We start from the raw sequence: 20317 nt of genomic DNA on the forward strand, positions 1-20317 counted from the left end.
ACGGACGTCATTCTCATTCAGGTACGAGATACAAAAGTCGTGAGCCGTAAGAACGAATACAAGGGGGGGATGCGTATGACCTGTACGTGCGTGAAGAAAAGGAGCGAACGGCGCCCGGAGACCCTATGAAGACAAGTGGAAGACGTGAAGAGTAGGAGAGTTCGTGAGCGAGTATAATGCGTGGAGAGGGGCGTGATGCTGGGCAGTGCGATAGTACATAAGGATAATACAACGACGCGGCGGGCCACTGCGGGGGCCTTCTGCCCCCAAGCCGTGTGCCGCCGATAATGCTACAGGCGCAGAGACGGGTCCGAGGCGGGGACGTCTAAGCCCACACCTGGGGGCCGATGGTCGTGTTCGTGAAGAGGGCGGGCATGCCCATCGCGTCGAACGTGTTTTGCCAGACGGTGTTGCCCCACCAGTTGAGCTCGACGCCGCCCTTGGGGTACTGCAGGCAGAAGAAGACGAGGACCATGCCCATGGAGACGCCGATGTCGAGCCCGGCGGAGAGGATGTAGTTGAAGCGGAGCCACCAGCGGAAGTGGTAGCGGCGCACGAACCACTGGAAGAACGCGCCGACCATCGTGAAGGACGAGTAGCTGATGCCGGTCGCGGGCGGGAGCTGCGCGAGCCCGGCGAAGCAGACGGGGATATTCACGTAGCGCCAGAACGAGGTCGGGTAGCGCACAGCGAGGAGGTAGAAGGGGATGGGGAGGAGCGCGCCGATGAGGAAGAAGTACAGGACATAGTTGTACCTAAGCGGATTGGCATGTCAGTGGTTCTCACGGTATAAGACGTGGACTCATAAAAACTCACATCGCGCCGTGGGAGAAGAGACGCTGAGGACCGATGCCGCCCCAGATGATGGACGCGGTGGCGAAGGTTTCGATGTCGTTGCAGACAAAGCCGTCCTTCTGGGTGGGTGTGCAGTAGCCCTCGATGTTCGCAAACTGCCACTCCTGCACGCCAACGCAGACGAAGCACGCCAGCGTCGACGCGACGACCTGGGCCATGAACATGACGCGCGGCGGGATCTTCATGTAGTGGCCGATCTTCAGGTCGTTCAAGAAGAAGAGCGACTGGTACATGGAGACGAAGCCGAAGGTTTTGAAGACCATGACGCCGAGCGGGCGACCGGGGAGGACGTAACCGCCGACAAGCTCAGCGAGCACGTTGATCGCCGGCAGCTGGTTCGTGATAGCGCGGATGATGCCGACGGGGATGACGAAGACGAAGCCGATGATCAGGGAGAGGATGAATGCCCAGACCGGGAACTGCGTCGGGTAGACCTCGATGGCGACGACACCGAAGACAAAGGCGACAAGGAACAGCGAGCCGTACCACCACGCAGGGACTTCGGGGTATGACATCATGAGGCGAGAGTGCACGTCCTTCTCATCCCGCAGTGACCGACGGAACTGGCGGACAATGTCGTGGCGGTACCACACTGCCAGAGGTTGTCAGCAGGCGTACTCCCGGTAGGATGAGAGATGGCTTACGGAAAGTGTGGACAACAACGGCGGTGATCATCGCGAACTGGGTGCCGTACGCGAGCTGCAAGTTGACGGGCATGAAGAGCGGGGAGTATGCCTTGTACTTCTCCACATCGAAGAAACCGTTCTCATCGACGACCGCGGTGATGTCGTAGGGCATGCCCATGTTGTCGAACGCGGAGGAGGTCGAGATCGGGAAGTACTTCGCGAAGAGGACATTCTTGACTGTGATAGGACTGTTAGCTCGCCCTTCACGCCGCATTGGACGCGTACTCACAGTACATGATGGGGGCGATGATCCAGTAAATGATGACGAAAGCGATGAAGACGTTGGCTTCAGTCCACCACTGCGAAAGAAGCGTCAGATGTGCGCCACAAACTCATCGCGATGCATAATATACGTACGGGAGAAACCAGGGGGCTTCCAAGCCATGAGATCATCGACCAGTCGAACGTCAGGAAACCAAGGCCAAGACCCGTGTTGTAGCCGAACAGGGTGTTGACCGTCTGGTTCTGGGGCGCGATCCAGCACACCCAACTGAACATGCTGAGGCCGGTGAAGAGGAAGCCCGGGAGGAAGTAGTAGAAAGTGCTGCCAATGGCGACGTAGAGGAAGAACCTCTCCCTAGAGATGTGCTTGGTCTCGACCTTGCCCCAGTTGCGGTTGAGGGTGTTCAGGAGCGCGCAGCTGACGAGTGCTGACGGCCAGATCATGCTCGCGGGCCAGACGAGGAGCTGGCGCGCAATGCCAGCCCATGCGTAACCGATCATCTGCGACGACAGCGTGATGAGGAGCTCGTAGCCGATGGCGGGGCGCTCGTTGTACCACACGCGCTGCGCGGCGAAGATCGAAGTCGAGTACACGTCGGTGTAGACCGCGTTCGCCATGATGGTGATGACCGCGTGCTCCTTCACGCTGAAGGGGCCGGGGTTGAACGACCAGACGTAGCCGAGCGTGTTGAACTGCCGCGTAGGGAGCAACCATTCAAGACCCTTGCCAAGTGGTAGCGCCACCAACTGAGCAATGAGAGCACTGATGGCGACCGAAGGCCCTACCAACCGACACATTAATATATGCGATGAAACAGAGAGGACGTCCAACTTACAACGACCCAGGAAGAAGTGGTTCAAGCCGGACAGGAGAACAGAGAGGATGATACCCAAAAACCATCTGTGGCGCGAAGTGTCAGTGGCGTGTACGACCTGGAAGCAGGATTCTACTTGATGCTCACACTCGGAAGGTGTTCACCGGAATTGAGGGATCGTCGGTGTTCGGGACAGCCGCACGTACTTCTGCGTAGGGCGACTCTCTGAAGGGGCATCAGTGATGTTCAGTCCAAGATAAGATCAGATGACTCACTCGTTGTACTCCTCTACCTTCGCTTCGCGCAAGTCAAACTTCGAAGTACCCACTCGCGTCGAGCCAAGCTGCGAAGCAGTCTCGGTCTCGGTTTCGTGGTAGGAGTGGTCCGTCCATGATGACGTCTGGGCCTTATCCGCGAACGTCTCGGTGCTCGCGGTTGGCGGCTGGGAAAGGTCCCAGTTAGGGTCGTTCAAGTGGCTCATGATGTAGTCGACATCCTCGGGGACATCGGGCGAGGAGTTGCGCCGGCGAAGCAGCGTGGGGAGGTTGAGCGCATAGGAAGAAGTCTTCGCCTCCATGGTAGCAGTCCCTGACTACGAAGGCGTAGCAAACGCGAAGGCGGGAGAAGGAAAGGGAAAGGGGGGGAGGATGGGGAGTGTCCTGGGTGGAAACGCATCCCTTTTCATATCCTCTCGCCGGCAGAAGAAGCTTGTGCTTGCATGGCGCGCCCAATTGTCTCGCATATCGGCTCTAGACTGGCGGTATTGCTAGGCATCTACCATGTCGGTCGGGTCAGCGTGCGTGCAGGTGAACAAGACAATAAGGCGTGAGATCTCCAGATCGATACAAGACCGCGGAGTCTAAAGTTGTTCCCGCGCGCCCACAGTTACTCTCGAGTGGCGGTATCATTTACTAACTTGTCGACCCTGATCGATGCACTCACCCTGTTCACCATCGTAAAAGTTTGACTATGTGTCACAACCAATGTCTTTTACTACAGCATATACGCTGGACATTGCGAGGGTGCAAATTTGGTCCACGAGGTTTCATAAGCGAACGGCGGCGCACGAAGGTTACGCGACGTGCCTATCATTGGGAAGGTTCGTGCGACGGGCGCCTATATCTTATTGTGAAGCCGCAGGGGCGCGCGCCGAAGTCGTTCCATACGAAGAACCGGATGGTCCCGACACAATAACCTGCGTCAAGGACGATCAGCAGGAGGTCACAAGCGTCCCCGACACCGCCGCCCCTCCGACTTTGCGCACACGCACCTCCCGATACGGGATCGACTCTCTGATCTCCGAGTTACGAGATATCGGATCGGCGCTTAGCTCGGATCCACCCAGATGGCCCCTCGAGAAATCCTTGCGAATGGGATCGATGCCTTTCATACTTACATACGCAGACGGAGCATCGAATGCAATGCGTCGCTCTCTCTCGCTCACCGTTTGCATGATGGCGAAGAGCCGGGCCTAGTGGGAAAAGGCTTGTCAGGAAATGCAATGCAGGAGTTCTCGGACCGTACTGAACGCAATCTGCTGAATCATCGACCAGGTCACGAAAGCCTCAAGAAAAGCTGCGGAGCTTTTCGCGGCACGAACTGTTCTCATTCTGGGAAGAAGCTGGGAAATCCTAGCCAAAACGCAGAGCCCCAGTGGCTGCGAGCCTTGAGATCATGCGGAAATGTCACTTCCGGCACAGTGCCTGGCCCCCGGCATATAAAAACAGCACGTCTTATCGCCACCTGTTCACTCCGACATGCCGCAATCCTGGCGAGTGACCCTAGCGGGCCGCCGCTTTGAAGAGCTCTGGGGCAGCTGTGGGAGTGCTCACCACTCGCCACGATGGCGTATTCGCCACTAAATATGACGATGAAGTCATGTTTATATGCCCGCTTCCAAGGAACGCATGAGTCGTCGGCCTCCCCCGCTCCCACAAAACTGATACGGTAAACCCGTAAACTCGCTAGCCTCGTCGATCGCCATGTCTACCGTCCAAACAATTACTGCGGCGATTCCGTCCTTGACGCTCCGCAACAAGAGCGACCAGGCGGACCCGACCAACCAGCAAGAGCCGTACAAGTATGCGCACCTCCTGCCCGTCTTCCCGAAGGACGAGCACTACCCGCCCTTGACGCCTTTCGAGCACGTCGACCCCGGCAGCCGTGCGCTGTCGCACCCGAACCCCCGCGCGTTCCTTGAGAATGCCACAAGCGTGGACGATATCACGCCCAGGCTGGGCACGGAGGTTCGCGGCGTCAATCTCGCGGAGCTGGATAACGCAGGACGCGATCAGTTGGCCCTCGAGGTACGCACACAATATGCGATATTCCCACCGATGACGCACCTTCTCATTGTCCGTTGCTTTTGGCTGTATGAAACCGTAGGTTGCCAGGAGGGGCCTTGTGGTGTTCCGCGACCAGCAGGACTTTATCGACCGGGGCCCTGACTTCTACCGCGAGTGGGGCCGATACTTCGGTCGCCTCCACATCCACCCCACGTCTGGACACCCGGAAGGCCTCCCGGAGTTGCACCTTGTGTACCGCGACGCCAACACCACCTACAACTTTGAGCAAGATGAGCGGACAACGTCGACGACGTGGCACTCGGACGTCTCGTACGAGCTCCAGCCGCCCGGGCTCACTACCTTCTTCCTTCTGTCGCAGCCCAAGACCGGCGGCGACACCATCTTCACGTCGCAGGTGTCAACACTCGCGCGCCTTTCGCCCCAGTTCGTCGCTTTCCTGAAGACGTTGAAGGCGGTCCACTCTGGCTTTGAGCAGGCCGAATACTCGCGCTCTGGCCGTCGGGGAGGTGTCGTGCGTCGCGACCCCGTCCAGAACGTCCACCCGGTCATCCGCAAGCACCCCGTCACCGGCGACGAGGCTCTCTACGTCAACCGTCAGTTCACGAGGCGGATCGTTGGCCTCAAGAAGGAAGAGTCAGGTTAGTGCGCAGCATATAATCTCAGAGCACAGTATCCTGAGACGCACCTCTAGACGCCATCCTCAACTTCCTCTACGACCACATCGACAAGAGCGTCGACAACCAGGCCCGCATCAAGTGGCAGCCCAACACCGTCGTCATTTGGGACAACCGTGTTACGGCCCACGTACGTGTCATATCCCTCCTGAACCGCGGCCCATATAGCTGACTGTGCATATAGTCTGCCATCATCGACTTTGAAAAGACCAATGAGCGTCGCCACGGCGGCCGTATCACTCCTCAAGCCGAGCGCCCCATCCCCGCGCTTGCTGGTCTTGAGCTCTGAGCGCGTTGGTGAGAGGTTCAAAGGAAAAGGAGCTGTATACCACTTGTCCCGTGTATCTCGTAGCTATGCTGTATATATCACGTCTCGGAGTCTTGTCGAGTGAACCGCAAGACATATAGATGTTCTCGTCCCGCTCGACGCTGTAGCGCTATCTGTGGCAGTGTGAGCGGAGAGGGGGATGGATGGATGGATGGGACGGACCTCGCCTTTGAGGCCATGCTGGCTAAGCATTCGGCTGCATATGCTCTGGATATCGTTTTGCTTCACGGCGACTAAGTAAAATCGCCCTCGAGGGGACAGGAGGCTCTGGCAAGGGAGTACGTGTCCAGATACTTTGACTATATGCGCCATTGTAATAACGCACCTCCACCTGCTCCAGCAGGATATCCGTCACCGCCATGCCATCGTGCCCGCCCGCCCAAGCTCCAGCGATATTCGCTGCTTCTTGAGCTTCATCCGCTTCGTCCGTGTCAGTTGGGACATACGGCGGATTGAATAGCAAGATATCGACGGCATGTCGTAGGCGAGCACGAAGGGATCCTGTCAAGGATGCCAATAATGGGTCGATAGAGACCTACTGGAACACCGGTTAGTTGGAGATGTCGCATATAGTCACGGGGAGGCCCATACTCCATTCTGTTTCCCAGTAGCTTTGGTACTTTTGCACGCGTGCGGGTTGATATCCGTGGTGAGGTATACTGCGCGAACATGAGGAGCGTGAATTGAGTGGATATCATGGGCCGTACGTGATGCAGATGAACCGATAATTCTGCCTGCGAAAGCACTAACGCAGCCGGAGCCTGAGCTTGTTCCAGTCAGAAAACATCGTACAATCAGGTTATACGGCATACCCAATTTCAAGACAAACAAGGGGCTTTATATTTTGTAGCACCTTCGCGTCCTCTTCCAACGCGTCGAGAAGGATGAAGGTATCCTCTGCGTTACGGATTATGCATTAGCCTCGACCGCAATCCCATCTACGCGTTCTAAGCTCACCAGCTGGCTCATATACATGCTTATAATCCTCGTTCTTGAGGTGCGAAAGGTCTGGTGTAGGAATCATGGTTGTGGTAGAGAAACAAGCGCGACGCGACGTCGCGCAGGCGCGCGGACGCCATGATCGCTTCTGCACTCTTTACCCCGCCCCGCCATGTCATCGGCGCAGCCTGCGCCGACATACTATGTTATCTTCGCCACGGTCGCCGTGCTCGTCCTGAAAGCCGCCAATGAGGAGGTTACGGAGCCGTACATGGTACGCGCGGCTCATGAATGCTTGTCGTGCGGTGCTCAACATGTGATCGTCGGCAGGACGAGCCCTTCCACGTCCCGCAGGTGCAGGCATACTGCGAGGGCGATTATTGGACCTGGGACCCAAAGATCACCACTCCTCCTGGACTGTGAGTAGTCCGAGCATCATGGAACGTCATATGGAGGCGACTAGAACTTCTTGTCTAGCTATGTAGTGAGCCTCATCCTCAAGAAGATCTTCATGCTGAAGTGCAACCTGTCCATGCTGCGTCTCACGCCCTTGCTCGCTTTGCTTGCCCTGCCGATCGCTTTAACTCCGCTGGTGGCCTATCACAAACGCGAACGGCCTCCCCCGTCTCTGGCGATTCCGCTCCTCGAAGCTGTGATCCTCGCCTCTTTCCCTGTCGGCTGGTTCTTTGGCTTCCTATACTATACCGAGGTCCCCAGTCTCGTCGCGGTGATCTCGACGGTAGTCTTCGCCCTGGAGGGCAAACATTGGCTCGCAGCGTCGGTACGCCCACCCCAATTCTCAGGACGTGGTTCGAAGATTCACGGAGGACAAGCGTGTTAGATAGGCCTGGTCAGCTGCACATTCCGCCAGAACAACATCGTGTGGGTCCTGTATGCGTATGCACTCAGCCAGGTGCTGTACCTCCGGTTTCGGCGCGCGCTTCCGAATGAGAAGCCGCCGTCGAAGCTACACGACCCATTGGCACTCGAGGCTGCTCCAGGTTCGTATGCTGTTGATGATCATCTGTCAGTCCTTATGCTGACATGAGGCTTTGCGAACTTGCAGCCGATCTTATCCGCTCCGTGCTGAGTGCTCCGAGGGTGCTCCCTGACATTCTGGTCAACTTCGTGCCCTACGCCCTTGTTCTCGCCGCGTTCGGTGCGTTCGTAGTCTGGAACGGCGGCATCGTCCTCGGTATGCGCATTCAATTTCTTCAGGATGGCCCGACCCTAACTCGATGATTTGTAGGCGACAAGGCCAATCATGTCCCTGCCTTGCACGTCCCGCAGTTATACTACTTTGTGGGGTTCGCCACGGCGTTCGGATGGCCTGCGCTTGTGACCGGTAGCGGTGGCATTTCTGCCCTTGTCCGCGACGTATATGCACGGATGTTCGGGAGCAGGAGGTACCTGCGGTCGCACTTCATCTTGAGATCCGGCGAGTCTAACCACCCCGCAGAAACGCAGCCGTCACCTGCATAGTGTCCTCTATCATGTGCCTCACCATATACAAGTTCACGTACGATCCAGTTCTCCATGCAATGCAGGAACCGCGCTGACGTCTCGTACATCAGGATCCAGCACCCCTTCCTGCTGTCTGACAATCGGCATTACACCTTCTACATATGGCGGCGCGTCTTTCTCTTACATCCGGTGGTGCCGTACATCCTCGTTCCAGGGTACATTGCATGTGCATGGGCCTGGTACCTCCGTATTGGTGCGCTGTTCCGCTTCTCGAGTACTCCGGGATGGTAGCTCATTGGCTGCGATCGCTCTTCCCCAACCAGGGCCCGACCAGACACTGCTGCAGAACTTACTCCTACCGGTGTTCGTGGTGCCCACGCTGCTTCCGACGCCACTTCTGGAGCCGCGCTACTTCTTAATCCCATATATACTACTCCGAGCGCAGGTGAAAGACGTCCCGTTGGTGGGGCTCATCCTGGAGGGTTTGTGGTACGCGGGGATCAACGCTGCGACGATGTACGTGTTCCTATACAGGGAAAGGGCGGGTGTAGGGCGTTTCATGTGGTAGACATAGTCGGTACCAAACTGGTTTGTGTGGCATACGCGCGGCTGCGAACTGCGTAAATGGAAGGGCGGTGGCCGCGAGGATGGACAAAGGGGGCGCGACCGGCGCGCGTGGCCGGAGTTGGGCGCGCGCGTGTATAGCCGCGCGCCGAGGCAAGTTGAACCTTTGCGCGATGCCATCACGACTGTAGCGACACGACCCCTGCGACGACCGCCCAGCACATTTCCATATCCATACCCTTCCTATACAACAACCACGACCTCACGAACTCCCTACTCGGGCCTGGTGCCGACTCCCAGACTTATATACCTCCGCGATGCCATCCGACGCCACTAGTGGCGCACCTCCGGCGCGCAAACCCAGCACTCGCAGCTCTATCCGCCAGTCCTTTGGCCTCTCTTCCGTCGGCAAGGCGCTCGCAGACGTGATGCACAAGGACTCGAAGGAGAACAGCGCCGACAAGGACAAGGCGTCCAAGAAGGCGAAGGACACGGCCGCTCGCCGCTCCAGCGCCATCCACATTGCCCCTCCCCGCGCATCTGTTGAGAAGGCCCCCGCGAAGAAGAAGGACGTCGAGGCTTCGCCCGACGTGAAGACCATCACTCGCCACTCGCGCAGACAGTCCGCGTTGAGAAAGGCGGCAGCCACACCCGAGGACCACTCGTCGTCGACGTCGCCGTCCGATAATGCGAGTCCCAAGGCTTCGATCAGCTCGCGGGCCTCCACGCGCAATCGCAACTCCCTCGTGTCATCCGGCCTGCCGAAGTACCGGCCACGCTCCATGCTGGGCGAGTCCGCTCTTGCGCCGAACCCGAAGAAGGCGCCGTCCCCGACGCATTCCGGCACTGCGAGGCGACGTCGGCTGAGCAGCTCGGATGATGAGACGGACGAGGTGAAGACCCCGAAGGACCTCTCCCCTCTTGATATTGCCGTGCCCGCAAACAAGAGGTCGATCTCACCTCTCCCCCACCGCAACGCTCTCAAGGTGAACTTGACAAGCGCTATCAATGTCAGGCCCTCCACGCCGGAGAGGAAGGACACAGGGAAGGCCCCGAAGGATTCCCCTGCATCGATCCGCACAACATCTACCAAGGCATCGAAGGCTGGCAAGACCACGCCCACTCCCTCGCCGGCGTCGGCATCGGCAGGTGCTCGCCATACGCTTCCCCGCCCTCCATCGTCTACTTCGTCCTCCGCCTCTGCCCGCACCCCCCGTACGCCCAACACACCCACAATGTTTGGTGGTCTTCTAAAAGGCGGCTCAGGTTCCCTTCGTCAGATGCACCCGCCTTCCAGCGCGAGTCCCTTGCGTGGAGCGATTGCTGCTGCACCTGAGTCTCCCCTTGCCCGGGTGCGCAAGAACGCGAGCGCTAGCCACTCGCGCGGTGCCTCGGTTCCCACTACGCCTATGCCCCAGATTATCACGCAGGACAGCAGTATGGACAGCATCGAGGCAGATGATGTTGAGTTCATGCTATCGTCCGTCGCCTCGCCAACTGCACCTACTCCTGCTCTGCCAAGATATCGTCCCAGGGGTGATACTGGTGATGATCCGCAAACTCCCTCACGCTCTCACTTCCTCCCCTCTCGCGCCAACCTGTCATATGCGTCTCCTGCACCTCCGTCGTCCACCGAGAGCTCACCGTTCCTTCGCCCGAAGCCACGCATGCCCGGCAATGATCGCGGTTCGATCCTCTCATGGGAGCAGCTCGCACAGCATAGCCGAACACTGGAGGATGAGGATGTCGAACGGATGATTTCTGAAGTTGACGCACCCTTCCGCCCGGGAGCCATCTCGCCCAGTCTAAGCGTGATCGACATTCCAGACAGCCCCAGCCTGAGCGCACTCCCCTCGCCCACCGGTTACGGCTCGATTTCTCAGGTCCTTCTCCCAGACGTCACACCCTCACCAGCTGTTCACAACACCACACACCTCTTCGACAACTGGAAGCCTGAGACACCCTCTGCAGCTGACGGCGCCACGCTGACCCTCCTCCGCCTGCAGCTCGCCGCGGCGGAAAGCCGGGCGCAGGAACGCCTCGCGCAGATGCAGTCATTAGAGGAGCAGCTACACGCGGCGAAGGAGGCGCGCATGCGCGACGCCCAGGAGCTCGCGGGGCAGATCTCCCAACTCGAGGAGCAGGTGCACGGTAACCTCGCGGTCGACTCCCAGCGTGGAGAGCAGATCGCCGTCCTCGAGGAGATGCTGCGCGACGCTCAGGGCGCGCAGGACCGTGTGGCGAAGGACGCGACGCGCCGGGCGGAGGAGGCAATGAGCGCCGCCCGTGCGGCGGCGCTGCAGGTGCGCCAGGTGCAGGCGAAGTCGATGATGGGCTTCGCGGCGTGCGAGGCGCGCGCGTCTTGGCGCCTGGTGCGGGATACCGCGGAGGGCGAGCTGGACTTTGTGCGCGCGAATCGCGAGATGCTCACGCTGTTGTTGGCGGGGCTCGAGCACAAGAAGGCTTGCCTATAGTGGCGAACTTTCACTGGACTCGATTTATCTCTTTCGTGAGTGGCCACCTTCTGCTATGAAGCTCAGGGATAGGTGCTGATGAGAGTGTCCCGCAGCATTTCTTTCGTTCTGTAATCTCTTGGTATTTGTAACACCACCATCTTATGCCCGCCATCTACGTATGTTATGGACACGATCTAGCGCATCTGGACATGAATTCTATCTCTCTTTTTCCTTTGTGCGTACATCCGAGTGATGGTCTACGTTTGACGAGGCTTTCCTTTGATGGAAATGATACGCCGCCGTATATTCTGCTGAATCACTCTGCTTGCTTAAAGACTGCAAAATATGCGCCTTGAGGTCAGACACCTCGACACCCCGGCGAAGTGGGCAACACGGCCCGCGAGACGAGATACAATTGCTTCACACGGTTGGGTTTGCGCACAATCGTAGAGAAATTCCGAAAGATGTCAGACAAACTAGTTCGCTTCCTAAGGTATTCCTCCGAAAGCCGATTGGGCTTGTGGCAATGGCAGCTGCAGGCTAGCGAGGAGGAGCCGCGTTGTGGCGTCCGTGGCTGTGCAAAGGAGGATCATCGTCGCAGTCAGCTCAGTTGGCGCTCAGTTGGTTGAATATCTTCAAGTCCCCAAACCCCTCTTTCGCACCAGCGTATACCAACGTTCCCGTTAACAAGGATGTGGCATCCAGGTTGCAATATCGGGGACGCACTTCTATCGTGGTGCACAAACGACGTCCTGATCGACGTTCCGGAGAGTGGCCACCAAGTGGCCACTCTTCGGCAGCCGATCGAACGAGGAGGCTGGCGGGATGGGTAACACCGCCGAGGGCCGTCAAGGCGGTCAGCCTCCCAACTCGCCGGTGGGATATAAGGCTCTCCCAGGGCGGACTCCCTCTCTCCAACATACCACCATGATCACCGCTTCAGTCATTCTCACCTGGGGCCTCTGCGCCCTCTGGGGTGTCTTCCTCAGTCAATCCTCGGTCGACCTCCTTGCTACCGTCTCTCGCCTCCGCACCCTCTCCCTCTCCTCGGTCTCTGCCTTCATGCAGATCGCTGGGTATGTTCCACACCTTATCTGCTGACGAGCCTGTGTACTCATCAACGCTACCAGTTCCACCAACTTCAAGCGTATCCAGACCTTGGACTCGAGCACTGTCGCTGCCCTCTCGGGGGGAGCTGACTCGTTCAACATCCTCGGCGACGGATTCAAGAACCTCAAGACCGACTCCAACCACGCACTGAACTCCACACCCGGTCCCAACACGCCCTTCGCACCGCGCGCCCAAGGTTCACTGCAACTCTCCCTCCTGCTATACATCGTCCTCGGCGTCTTCACCGGCATCGCATGTCTCCTCGGTGTGTACGCCATCTACGAGGTCATCCGGTATGGCTGCACCGGGTCTTCGAGCACTGTCGAGGTTCGTTCTTTGTTCATCAGTATCAGCAAGAATGACGCTGACCGCTCCCCACAAAGTTCATCATGCAGTTCAAAGACGGTAAATCGGGCGCGGGAACTCGTATTCCTGCTGACCTTTTGCCGACTTCTGAGCCCACGATCATCCTCGACCTCCACCCCGAAACACCACTCGCAACCATACTCGGCGACGCCCATGTAGATCGCGACGACAGCCACGACGCCACACCCGAAGACGTCTCCTACAACCCACTCGCTTTCATTTCCAACCGCTCCCCTACGAGCATCCCCGAGGTGAACATCGCGGTATCAAGCCCGATCTCACCCATCGTCACGCCCTCCGTGTCGGCCTCCCCTAGTCTTGTGGATGCAGTCCAGGTGACACCCCCACCGTCGCGGCCCCTTGTCTACCAGGTTCGCACAGAGCGCTACAATGCCCCAGCGCCACTGCAGACAGCAGACTCCGAGCGAGAGAAGACCACCGTACCTATCTGGCACGGTGTTCTGTACGAGGTTGACATCGCGCGACTCCATCAGCATGTCCTCGACGATCCGTTCGACGAGCCTACACCGGCACCCTGTCTTCTCCCGGCATTCACCATCAGGACTGGCGACTTGCATTCGGGTTCGCTCTTCACGGACGACTACCAGACACCCACGCCATCCCCCCGCCCACTCCCCACCACATACACCCGATCTCACAGCCAGGAGTTCTGGATGCCAGAGGACTCGGACGACGAGGAAATAGACGAGTTCCTCCGATCCGCCCTCAACATGCAACCCGACCACAATGCACCCCCCAGGCGCGGATACTGGCGACGCGACGCGACCACTCCCGTCTGGCACCCTACGAGACACGAACTGCGGGCATGGCACCTCCCCCGCCTTGACCTGGACGACCCCTTCCTGGATGAGCCCGCCCCTCAGCCAACTCCCGCCGACTCGCCGCCTCTCCCGTCCTTCGACTCCTTCGCGTCCGGACTGCGGCCCTGGTCCTCCGCCACCCACTCTTCTTCCTCGTCAGAATCCTCTGCTTTGGAGTCCTTGGACTCATATTCACCCTCGGCCTCGGTCGCCGTCTCCCCCCTGGCCTCTGACTCTTCCTCGGCATCCCTCCAGGCTCACTCGCCAACCCCGGCCTCACCCTTCACTACCTCTTTCGCCAACACCGAGGAAGACGACGAACAGACGCACGTCTTCGGCATCCCACTCTCCAACCTCAACCGGTTCCCTTCCACACATCGCGACCCGGACGAGGACGAGATCGACGAGTACAACCGCGTCGCGCTCAACCTCCCGCGGGACTCCAGCGCCGTACCCTCTGCGGACTGGGTGCTCCCCAGCGACTATGACGAGGACTGGGAGGAGTTCGACGCTGTCATGTGCCTTTTCCCTCCCCTCGCCCTCCCCGCGGACATGGAGGACCCGTACGGAGAGCCGAGCGCACCGGTGGACTCGCCATGGGATGAAGACGACGACAAGACACGCGTCTTCGGCATCCCTGTCGCCGACCTCGACCGCACTCCCTTCACCCAGCGGGACGCGGACGAAGAGGAGATCGACGAGTACCTCTGCGCCGCATTGGGCCTGGAGCGCTGGCCCGACTCCAACGTCCCGCCTGCTCAGGGATGGTCGAGACGCAGCGACAACGACGACAGGCTCGACAAGTATCTCCGCACCGCGCTCGACTTCTTTCCCAACACCAACGTCCCGCCCGCGATCCCCGCCGACTACGACACGGACTGGGTGGCGGTCGACCTTGGTACCTTCGGTTTCCCCGGCATCCGCGTCCCCGAGGACATGGAGGATCCGTACGGGGAGCCGACGGCACCAGTGGACTCACCATGGGCAGAAGACGACAACAAGACGCACGTCTTCGGCATCCCTCTCGCCGACCTCGACCGGACTCCCTTCACCCAGCGGGACGCGGACGAGAAGGAGATCAACGAGTATCTTAACGCTTCCCTCGGCTACAAGCTCTGGCCCGACTCCAACGTCCCGCCCGCTCAGGGATGGTGGAAGGGCAGCGAGTACGACAAGGCGAAGCTCGACGAGTTCCTCCGCACTGCCCTCACCATGCCGCTCGACTCCGCCCTGCCTTCGACTGGCTGGCTCCTCCCCAGTGGCCACGACCGGCATAGGGACGAAGTCTCCGCGTATGCATACCCCGGATTCCCCATCCCGGAGCACCTGAGGATTCCAGTAGTGAGGATTCCAGTAGATACAGGATAGCACGTTTGATTTACCGTACCTATTTCTATACTGTCTTTACTCGTCCCTTGTCCTATCTTTCTGCATTTGTGGCTCGTAGCTAGCCTTGTGTATCTGTCGGGTATTTATCATCAAATATGCGCCCACCGCGCTCCTTAAACTACCAAGCATCGCAACGATTTCTCCAGCATGAGCCTGAGCACATCAACCACGCTGATTTGCTCATGAATGCCACAGATAAGAACCGGACTACATTTCGTATAAGAACGCGCGAGAAGAACATACAAGATATGATAGAGTACAGGTAGTATGCAAGGACATAGGGTAGTAAACGCAATACAACGCCGCGGACAAGGGTATACATAACAACATAAGCTTCTCACTGCTCGGACTGCTCCGTGGCCTCGATACACGCATCCAAGAGGCACCCGTGACTGTCCGAATGCGAGGCCTGCGAAATCCGCCCTAAGATCGGGTCCAAGATCGTCTCCCGCCTATACCCAGAAAACCCGTCAGTGATGATTCGCACAGGCAGGCACGAGCCTACGTACTTGATAGCGCCATACGCGACCTGCACGTCCGCCTTGAGCCCGCCGACGGATAGCGGCCAGCGTGCGTACGTGTCGCGGTCCCAGAGGAACGTGACGTGTGCCTTACTGTGGGCGGCGGGAAGCATCATCGTCACGGTCGCGCGCAAGAAAAGCGCGCCGGTGTCGTCTGCGAGCGCCTCGACCGCGACCGGCCACTTGATCGCGAGGAAGGTGAGCTGCGAGCGCAGCTGCGCGCACGAGGACCAGAAGTCGCCGAGCAGCTCGATGACCTGTAGGGCTGCGTGTGAGTATACGGGCGGACAAGCGAGACGGTAGACGGACCTGCTTGATCTCGAGCTTCTCGTTGCGCTCGGCGAGGAGCACACCCGCGGTCTTCACGACGAGGTCCGTGAACTGCGGGAACGCGTCGCGCTCCTTGAGGCGCGACTGTTTCGTGCGCACGATCGTTGCTTGCGACAAGACGGGCTTGAAGTTCCGGCAGGGCAGCGTGACGTGGTACTTTGACGCATATAAGAACTCGACCAGGTCCGGCGTGTGTTTCACAGCGCGCCACAAGTGCAGGTCCTGTAGGGCCTCTAGCTCGTCTAAGGGGAACGCGCATCGGTGAGTATCGACGACTTCACCGAGTGTGCGTATGCGACGCACCTTTGAGTCGGAAGACCTCGACGCTGGTGCTCTCCTTCTGGATGTGGATGATGTGCTTGGCCTCGGCGATCGCGCTCGTGGCTTCCGCCTTCTGCGCGTCGATTTCAACGAGCTTCTCGTCGAGCCGGTCGAGCTTCGCTTTCGCTTCAGAAACGTCAGCCCGGAACGCCTCGATTTCCGTGCTGGGCATCGGCGCGCGTTCAATACGTCTACTGGGAGGGACACCGCGCTAGAGGAAGAGACGTACCTTTGCTCAGCGATGGTCGCCTTGAGCTCGTTCAGGAAGTCCTTGTCCGAGTTCTCGATCTCATCGATATCGGCCTGCTCCTGCTCGAGGAGTCGGGTGACTTCCGCGTACTCATCCCGGAGCTGAGGCAGAATGTCCTGCGCCTCCTTGATGACTCCTGCAAGATACGTCGCGTCCTACGGGGTGCGGCATACATTTAGAAAAAAACAGACAGCGCGGCGCGGGGAAGCACGTACGGATTCCAGATTTGAAAAGCCTTGCGCGGCCGACTCGTACAGCTGCTCAACCCACTGAAGCTTCCAGTCATACCATTGAGATTTCGCGGTTCCCATATTGTTGGCTTTAATGAGCTTCAGTTGGTGCTATAATATTGGGCCCCGTCAGCTTTTTCGTGCCTCACAAGCATGCAACATAACTCACAATGAGCATCGCCTGCTCAGCCTCGTCCACAATTGCAAACTCCTTGAACAGTCCAGGGGTCACCTTGAGCGCCTCCTCCTCCGCCTCACGGTAGATCTTCTTGCACTCCTGGATGTACGCGGTCAGGTCGCGCGCAACCGCACCGTATAGATCCAGCCGCGGCATGTCCATCGCCATCGTGACGGCGAACTCAGCGAGCGGAATCGCCTCTTCGTCCCCTCCCGCGCCTGAGCCAGCAGGGCCGATGGAACTGGCGGGATCGCGCGAGGAGGACCGCCGGCGGGCGCGCGGACGGAGCTGGCCGGGCATGACAGTGGAGCGGCGCGGCTTGTGCATCGTGAGCTCGTCCATGAAGCGGATCCCGGTCATCTGGAAGAACTGTTCGATCGATATGGTGGGCTGCGAAGAAAGTTAGTACATGTTTAACATGTGGCCAGACACGAAGCTTACCCCATCGTCGTCTTGCAATGGCTCGTCGGGCACACCGTCCCGCCATGCCTGCGAGATGCCTGCGGATCCCTGGGCCATCGACGCATCCGGTTCGCCGTCCAGAGCCATCGACACATCGATTATTCGCGCTTGCGACCCCGCGGGCTTCTCTATGTGCGTGACTGGTCGCCCTCGGATGGGCGCAGAAGCCGACGGTCTCGCCACAGCTGGCGACGGAGAAGCTACCTTCTGCTGAGGAGCGGGAGACGCCACTCTCGGGGAAGCAGGCGCAGGGGAGCCCCGTGTTGTACTCGGGACCGCGGTCGCCTGGCGCGTTGTTTCTCTGTCGCATTCCTTCCCCTTGCCCGATGCGGGAGAAGGGCTGGCAGCGCGCTGCGCCTCAGCTTCCTTGCTGAGCTGTGTCAAGTCGGGGTACAAGGCGCCTTGTTCCGCCGACCCAGCGCGGTCCGCGGGCCCAGGATCGCTGTGCGTCCGAGAAAGTGGCATACTCAGACCCGCGCCCGATGGCTGCGCGCCCATGCTCGCGCGTGGCCGAAGGCCCGTTCCGTTTCCTGCCTTCGCGCCGGATGCGTTGGCCGTCGAAGCCCCAGAGAAAGAGGCCTGAGGAGGCAGGACACCCGCCCCCAAGCTCTTGCGTTGCGCGAAGTAGCCTGCGGGACGACGGATCATGCTGGAGCGTCGGTTGCCAGTTGTGCCAGCAATAGGTTGCGGCGCAATCTCTGCGGTGTCGTTGGGGGCGGAAGGAGGGTCCTCGGGTTCGGGCTGTTCGAACGCCGCAGTGCGAGCGACAGAGAGCCGTCCTACTGCGGGACGCTTCGCCGGACCAGGACCGCCCTCATCGGTACTGGGGACATTGAATGCCGGCCTCTTGGGCGACTTGGGCACGGAGGGAGGAGCGAATGCTGCCGTACCCCGATGAGAGCTGGCACTGGGGGTAGGGATCTTCGAAGGCGAACCGGCGCGAGGGAGACTGAACGTGAACGGTTTTGGGATGGTCGCCGGTCCGGGAGATTTGGAGGGGGATCGAGGATTGCTCTGGAGGTTGGATGCGGCGGCTGGGGCTGGGGCAGAGAAGACGCTGGAGCCTAGTGTGCCGGGTGTTGGCGCACTGAACACACTGGAGCCCAGGCCGGTAGGAGGTGCACTGAACACACTAGAGCTAAGACCAGTGGCGGGGGCGCTAAATACACTTGACCCTAAAGTATTTGAGGTCGGCGCGCTGAACACACGGCCTGACAATGAACGCCCAAGAGACTCCGCTTCTTCAGCCTGCGGGGGAGGTTGGGGCGGTTCCCTCGCTGCAGCCGGTGTAACGGGATTTCGAATCACTCCGCCGTGGATGTCTGTCATATCCATCGATGACTCGAGCGTGCCAAGACTCGTGCGTTGGGTCAGGTTGATCGTCCGGTTGTCAAGGTCTGCACTCTCATCGCCGAAGCTATCATCCGTGGTGGTGAAGGTGTCATCCTGTGGTTCCAGCTCCTGCTGTGGTTCCTCATCGCTGAAGCTATCGTCTCCTTGCTGCAGAGTGGGCTGCCCTAGTCCGAGCGAAGCACGTGCATGCTGCAGCCGGTTCATCGCAGATGTGAGGTCCATATCTGCCTCTCCTCCATCGTCGTCTTCGCCGAACGATTGGCCGTAATTCTGCTGCGCATGCCCGGGTGACGGCTGAATCATGACTGCATCGTCGTCGGACTCGGGGGGTGGCGGCTCGTACGGTTCATGGCCTGAATGCGTCATGGCGCGGAGTTGCAGCCAGACGGGGTCCGGCTCCCAAGGTTGTCGCATGGACGGTAAGATTGGAATGGTGAACTCCATCGGTTCTCCGGAAGAGCCTTCGGACGTGAAGGAGGAGCCGGTGTGTGCGGAGCCGGTCGTCAAGTCTTCTTCGCCATCGAGATCGAAGGAGAAGTCGTCTTCCGGTATGTCTTGGCCATCGCGCGGGGGTATGTTCTCGCTCTGATGCTGCGTGGCAGTGACAATTGAGCTTCGCCGACGCTGAGGGCCGCCGAGGGATGCTCGTTTGCCTCCTAGCGAGAGAGAACGTTTTCGCTCGATGTTTAGCGCAATCGCTTCAGTCACCTCCATATCTGAGCCGTCATCTTCGTCCTCCGTGAACTCATCGTCCTCCACAGCAGAACCAGTAGAGATATCTCCTCCGTGGTTGAGAAAGTCCTGAGGAAGGGGCGCAGTGTCGTCCATGTCCATATCCATCGAGCGCTCCCCGTATTCGCTGACACCGGAAGATCTGCGACGGAAGGATACGCGACGCGGCGGCTGAGAAGGGCCCGGAACGGCGTTCTCATCGTTGTCGGCGCGAGTGACGAAAGCGGGCGGTTCTGGCGCGGCGGGAGAGGAGTCACCTGGACTCTTCCCGTCGGGCGTGTCCTTGTGGAAGAGACGGACATGGGTGTGCGCAGCAAAACTGACGCGCCGGCTCGCAAGACTCTTGCGAGGGCCGCCATGAACTTGGGTGAAGTCCATGGTTTGGGTCATGTTGCTGTCGTCCGTGGCACCGGATGTAGAGGACTCAGCTGCGTCAGACGGCCTAGCATGTTGTGGGGGTAGATTGATAGAAGCCTTCAAGATGCTTTTGCGCGGAGCCTAGGGGAGTATATGCGTTAGACGAATCAACCATGTTCAGGCGTGAGTGCACGATACGCGTTCTCAAGTGTAAAAATGCACGCAAAGTCTGACATGACGTGAAGAACAGACAGGACTCACCAACAGTCGCCGTGCCTTAGCTGAGGGGCTGAGTCGTTCTCCTGGCGCGATACTGTATGCGCGCCGCCTGCTGCTGGTCTTTGCCTGGCCATGACCGAGAACGGCGATAGAGCGGCGCCTGTGGGGAGATGCTTTCTTCGACATAGTCAACAGTCCAGAGGCATCCAAGCAAGACGAGGCGGGAGGGATGGTGGTTGTGGACAAGAGACGCGTTGATCCCGATTCCCGAAACGCGCTTCACAATAGAACGCGTCGGACACGTGACCGACGCGTTCCTCATGGTTCCGCTTGCCGCACCTCGCGACTCGCATATCGATCCTTGCCTTC

At 59.2% G+C, this 20317-nt stretch overlaps 7 protein-coding genes across 7 annotated transcripts; 4 read left to right on the plus strand and 3 right to left on the minus strand.

The window, feature by feature from the left end:
- Positions 1 to 65: 65 nt before the first annotated feature.
- On the minus strand, positions 66 to 3208 carry TRAVEDRAFT_140240 (OPT oligopeptide transporter). The gene is made up of 8 exons (XM_008034988.1): positions 2854 to 3208; positions 2726 to 2803; positions 2600 to 2664; positions 1899 to 2545; positions 1771 to 1840; positions 1500 to 1718; positions 817 to 1447; positions 66 to 755 (listed from the first exon to the last, which is right to left on the minus strand). The coding sequence occupies exons 1-8, from the start codon at positions 3153 to 3155 to the stop codon at positions 326 to 328; spliced, it is 2442 nt and encodes an 813-aa protein (XP_008033179.1). The 5' UTR covers positions 3156 to 3208; the 3' UTR covers positions 66 to 325.
- A 1343-nt stretch (positions 3209 to 4551) lies between these two features.
- TRAVEDRAFT_159706 (TauD-domain-containing protein) lies at positions 4552 to 5847 on the plus strand (the record flags this gene model as incomplete). The annotated part of the gene is made up of 4 exons (XM_008034989.1): positions 4552 to 4884; positions 4964 to 5522; positions 5576 to 5688; positions 5743 to 5847. Exons 1-4 carry the CDS (start codon positions 4561 to 4563, stop codon positions 5845 to 5847), a joined length of 1101 nt encoding a protein of 366 aa, XP_008033180.1. The 5' UTR covers positions 4552 to 4560.
- Positions 5848 to 5924: 77 nt separating this feature from the next.
- On the minus strand, positions 5925 to 6910 carry TRAVEDRAFT_33652 (putative methylase; the record flags this gene model as incomplete). The annotated part of the gene is made up of 7 exons (XM_008033817.1): positions 5925 to 5999; positions 6049 to 6153; positions 6212 to 6421; positions 6478 to 6545; positions 6594 to 6652; positions 6699 to 6783; positions 6844 to 6910. The coding sequence occupies 7 exons, from the start codon at positions 6908 to 6910 to the stop codon at positions 5925 to 5927; spliced, it is 669 nt and encodes a 222-aa protein (XP_008032008.1).
- An 87-nt stretch (positions 6911 to 6997) lies between these two features.
- TRAVEDRAFT_159711 (glucosyltransferase) lies at positions 6998 to 8888 on the plus strand (the record flags this gene model as incomplete). The annotated part of the gene is made up of 9 exons (XM_008034990.1): positions 6998 to 7099; positions 7156 to 7244; positions 7303 to 7606; positions 7667 to 7826; positions 7892 to 8020; positions 8075 to 8231; positions 8285 to 8344; positions 8400 to 8542; positions 8613 to 8888. 9 exons carry the CDS (start codon positions 6998 to 7000, stop codon positions 8855 to 8857), a joined length of 1389 nt encoding a protein of 462 aa, XP_008033181.1. The 3' UTR covers positions 8858 to 8888.
- A 224-nt stretch (positions 8889 to 9112) lies between these two features.
- Positions 9113 to 11547, plus strand: TRAVEDRAFT_140247 (uncharacterized protein). Its single transcript, XM_008034991.1, has 2 exons — positions 9113 to 11362; positions 11423 to 11547. The coding sequence occupies exon 1, from the start codon at positions 9171 to 9173 to the stop codon at positions 11325 to 11327; it is 2157 nt and encodes a 718-aa protein (XP_008033182.1). The 5' UTR covers positions 9113 to 9170; the 3' UTR covers positions 11328 to 11362; positions 11423 to 11547.
- A 689-nt stretch (positions 11548 to 12236) lies between these two features.
- On the plus strand, positions 12237 to 14974 carry TRAVEDRAFT_42347 (uncharacterized protein; the record flags this gene model as incomplete). The annotated part of the gene is made up of 3 exons (XM_008034028.1): positions 12237 to 12385; positions 12440 to 12746; positions 12803 to 14974. 3 exons carry the CDS (start codon positions 12237 to 12239, stop codon positions 14972 to 14974), a joined length of 2628 nt encoding a protein of 875 aa, XP_008032219.1.
- Positions 14975 to 15265: 291 nt separating this feature from the next.
- TRAVEDRAFT_68623 (uncharacterized protein) lies at positions 15266 to 20134 on the minus strand (the record flags this gene model as incomplete). The annotated part of the gene is made up of 9 exons (XM_008034992.1): positions 15266 to 15447; positions 15505 to 15773; positions 15826 to 16088; positions 16150 to 16331; positions 16397 to 16572; positions 16633 to 16758; positions 16817 to 17215; positions 17267 to 19870; positions 19991 to 20134. The coding sequence occupies 9 exons, from the start codon at positions 20132 to 20134 to the stop codon at positions 15333 to 15335; spliced, it is 4278 nt and encodes a 1425-aa protein (XP_008033183.1). The 3' UTR covers positions 15266 to 15332.
- Between the last annotated feature and the right edge of the window lie 183 nt (positions 20135 to 20317).

The sequence above is a fragment of the Trametes versicolor genome (assembly GCF_000271585.1).
Source record: "Trametes versicolor FP-101664 SS1 unplaced genomic scaffold TRAVEscaffold_1, whole genome shotgun sequence".
Lineage (NCBI taxonomy): Eukaryota > Fungi > Basidiomycota > Agaricomycetes > Polyporales > Polyporaceae > Trametes > Trametes versicolor.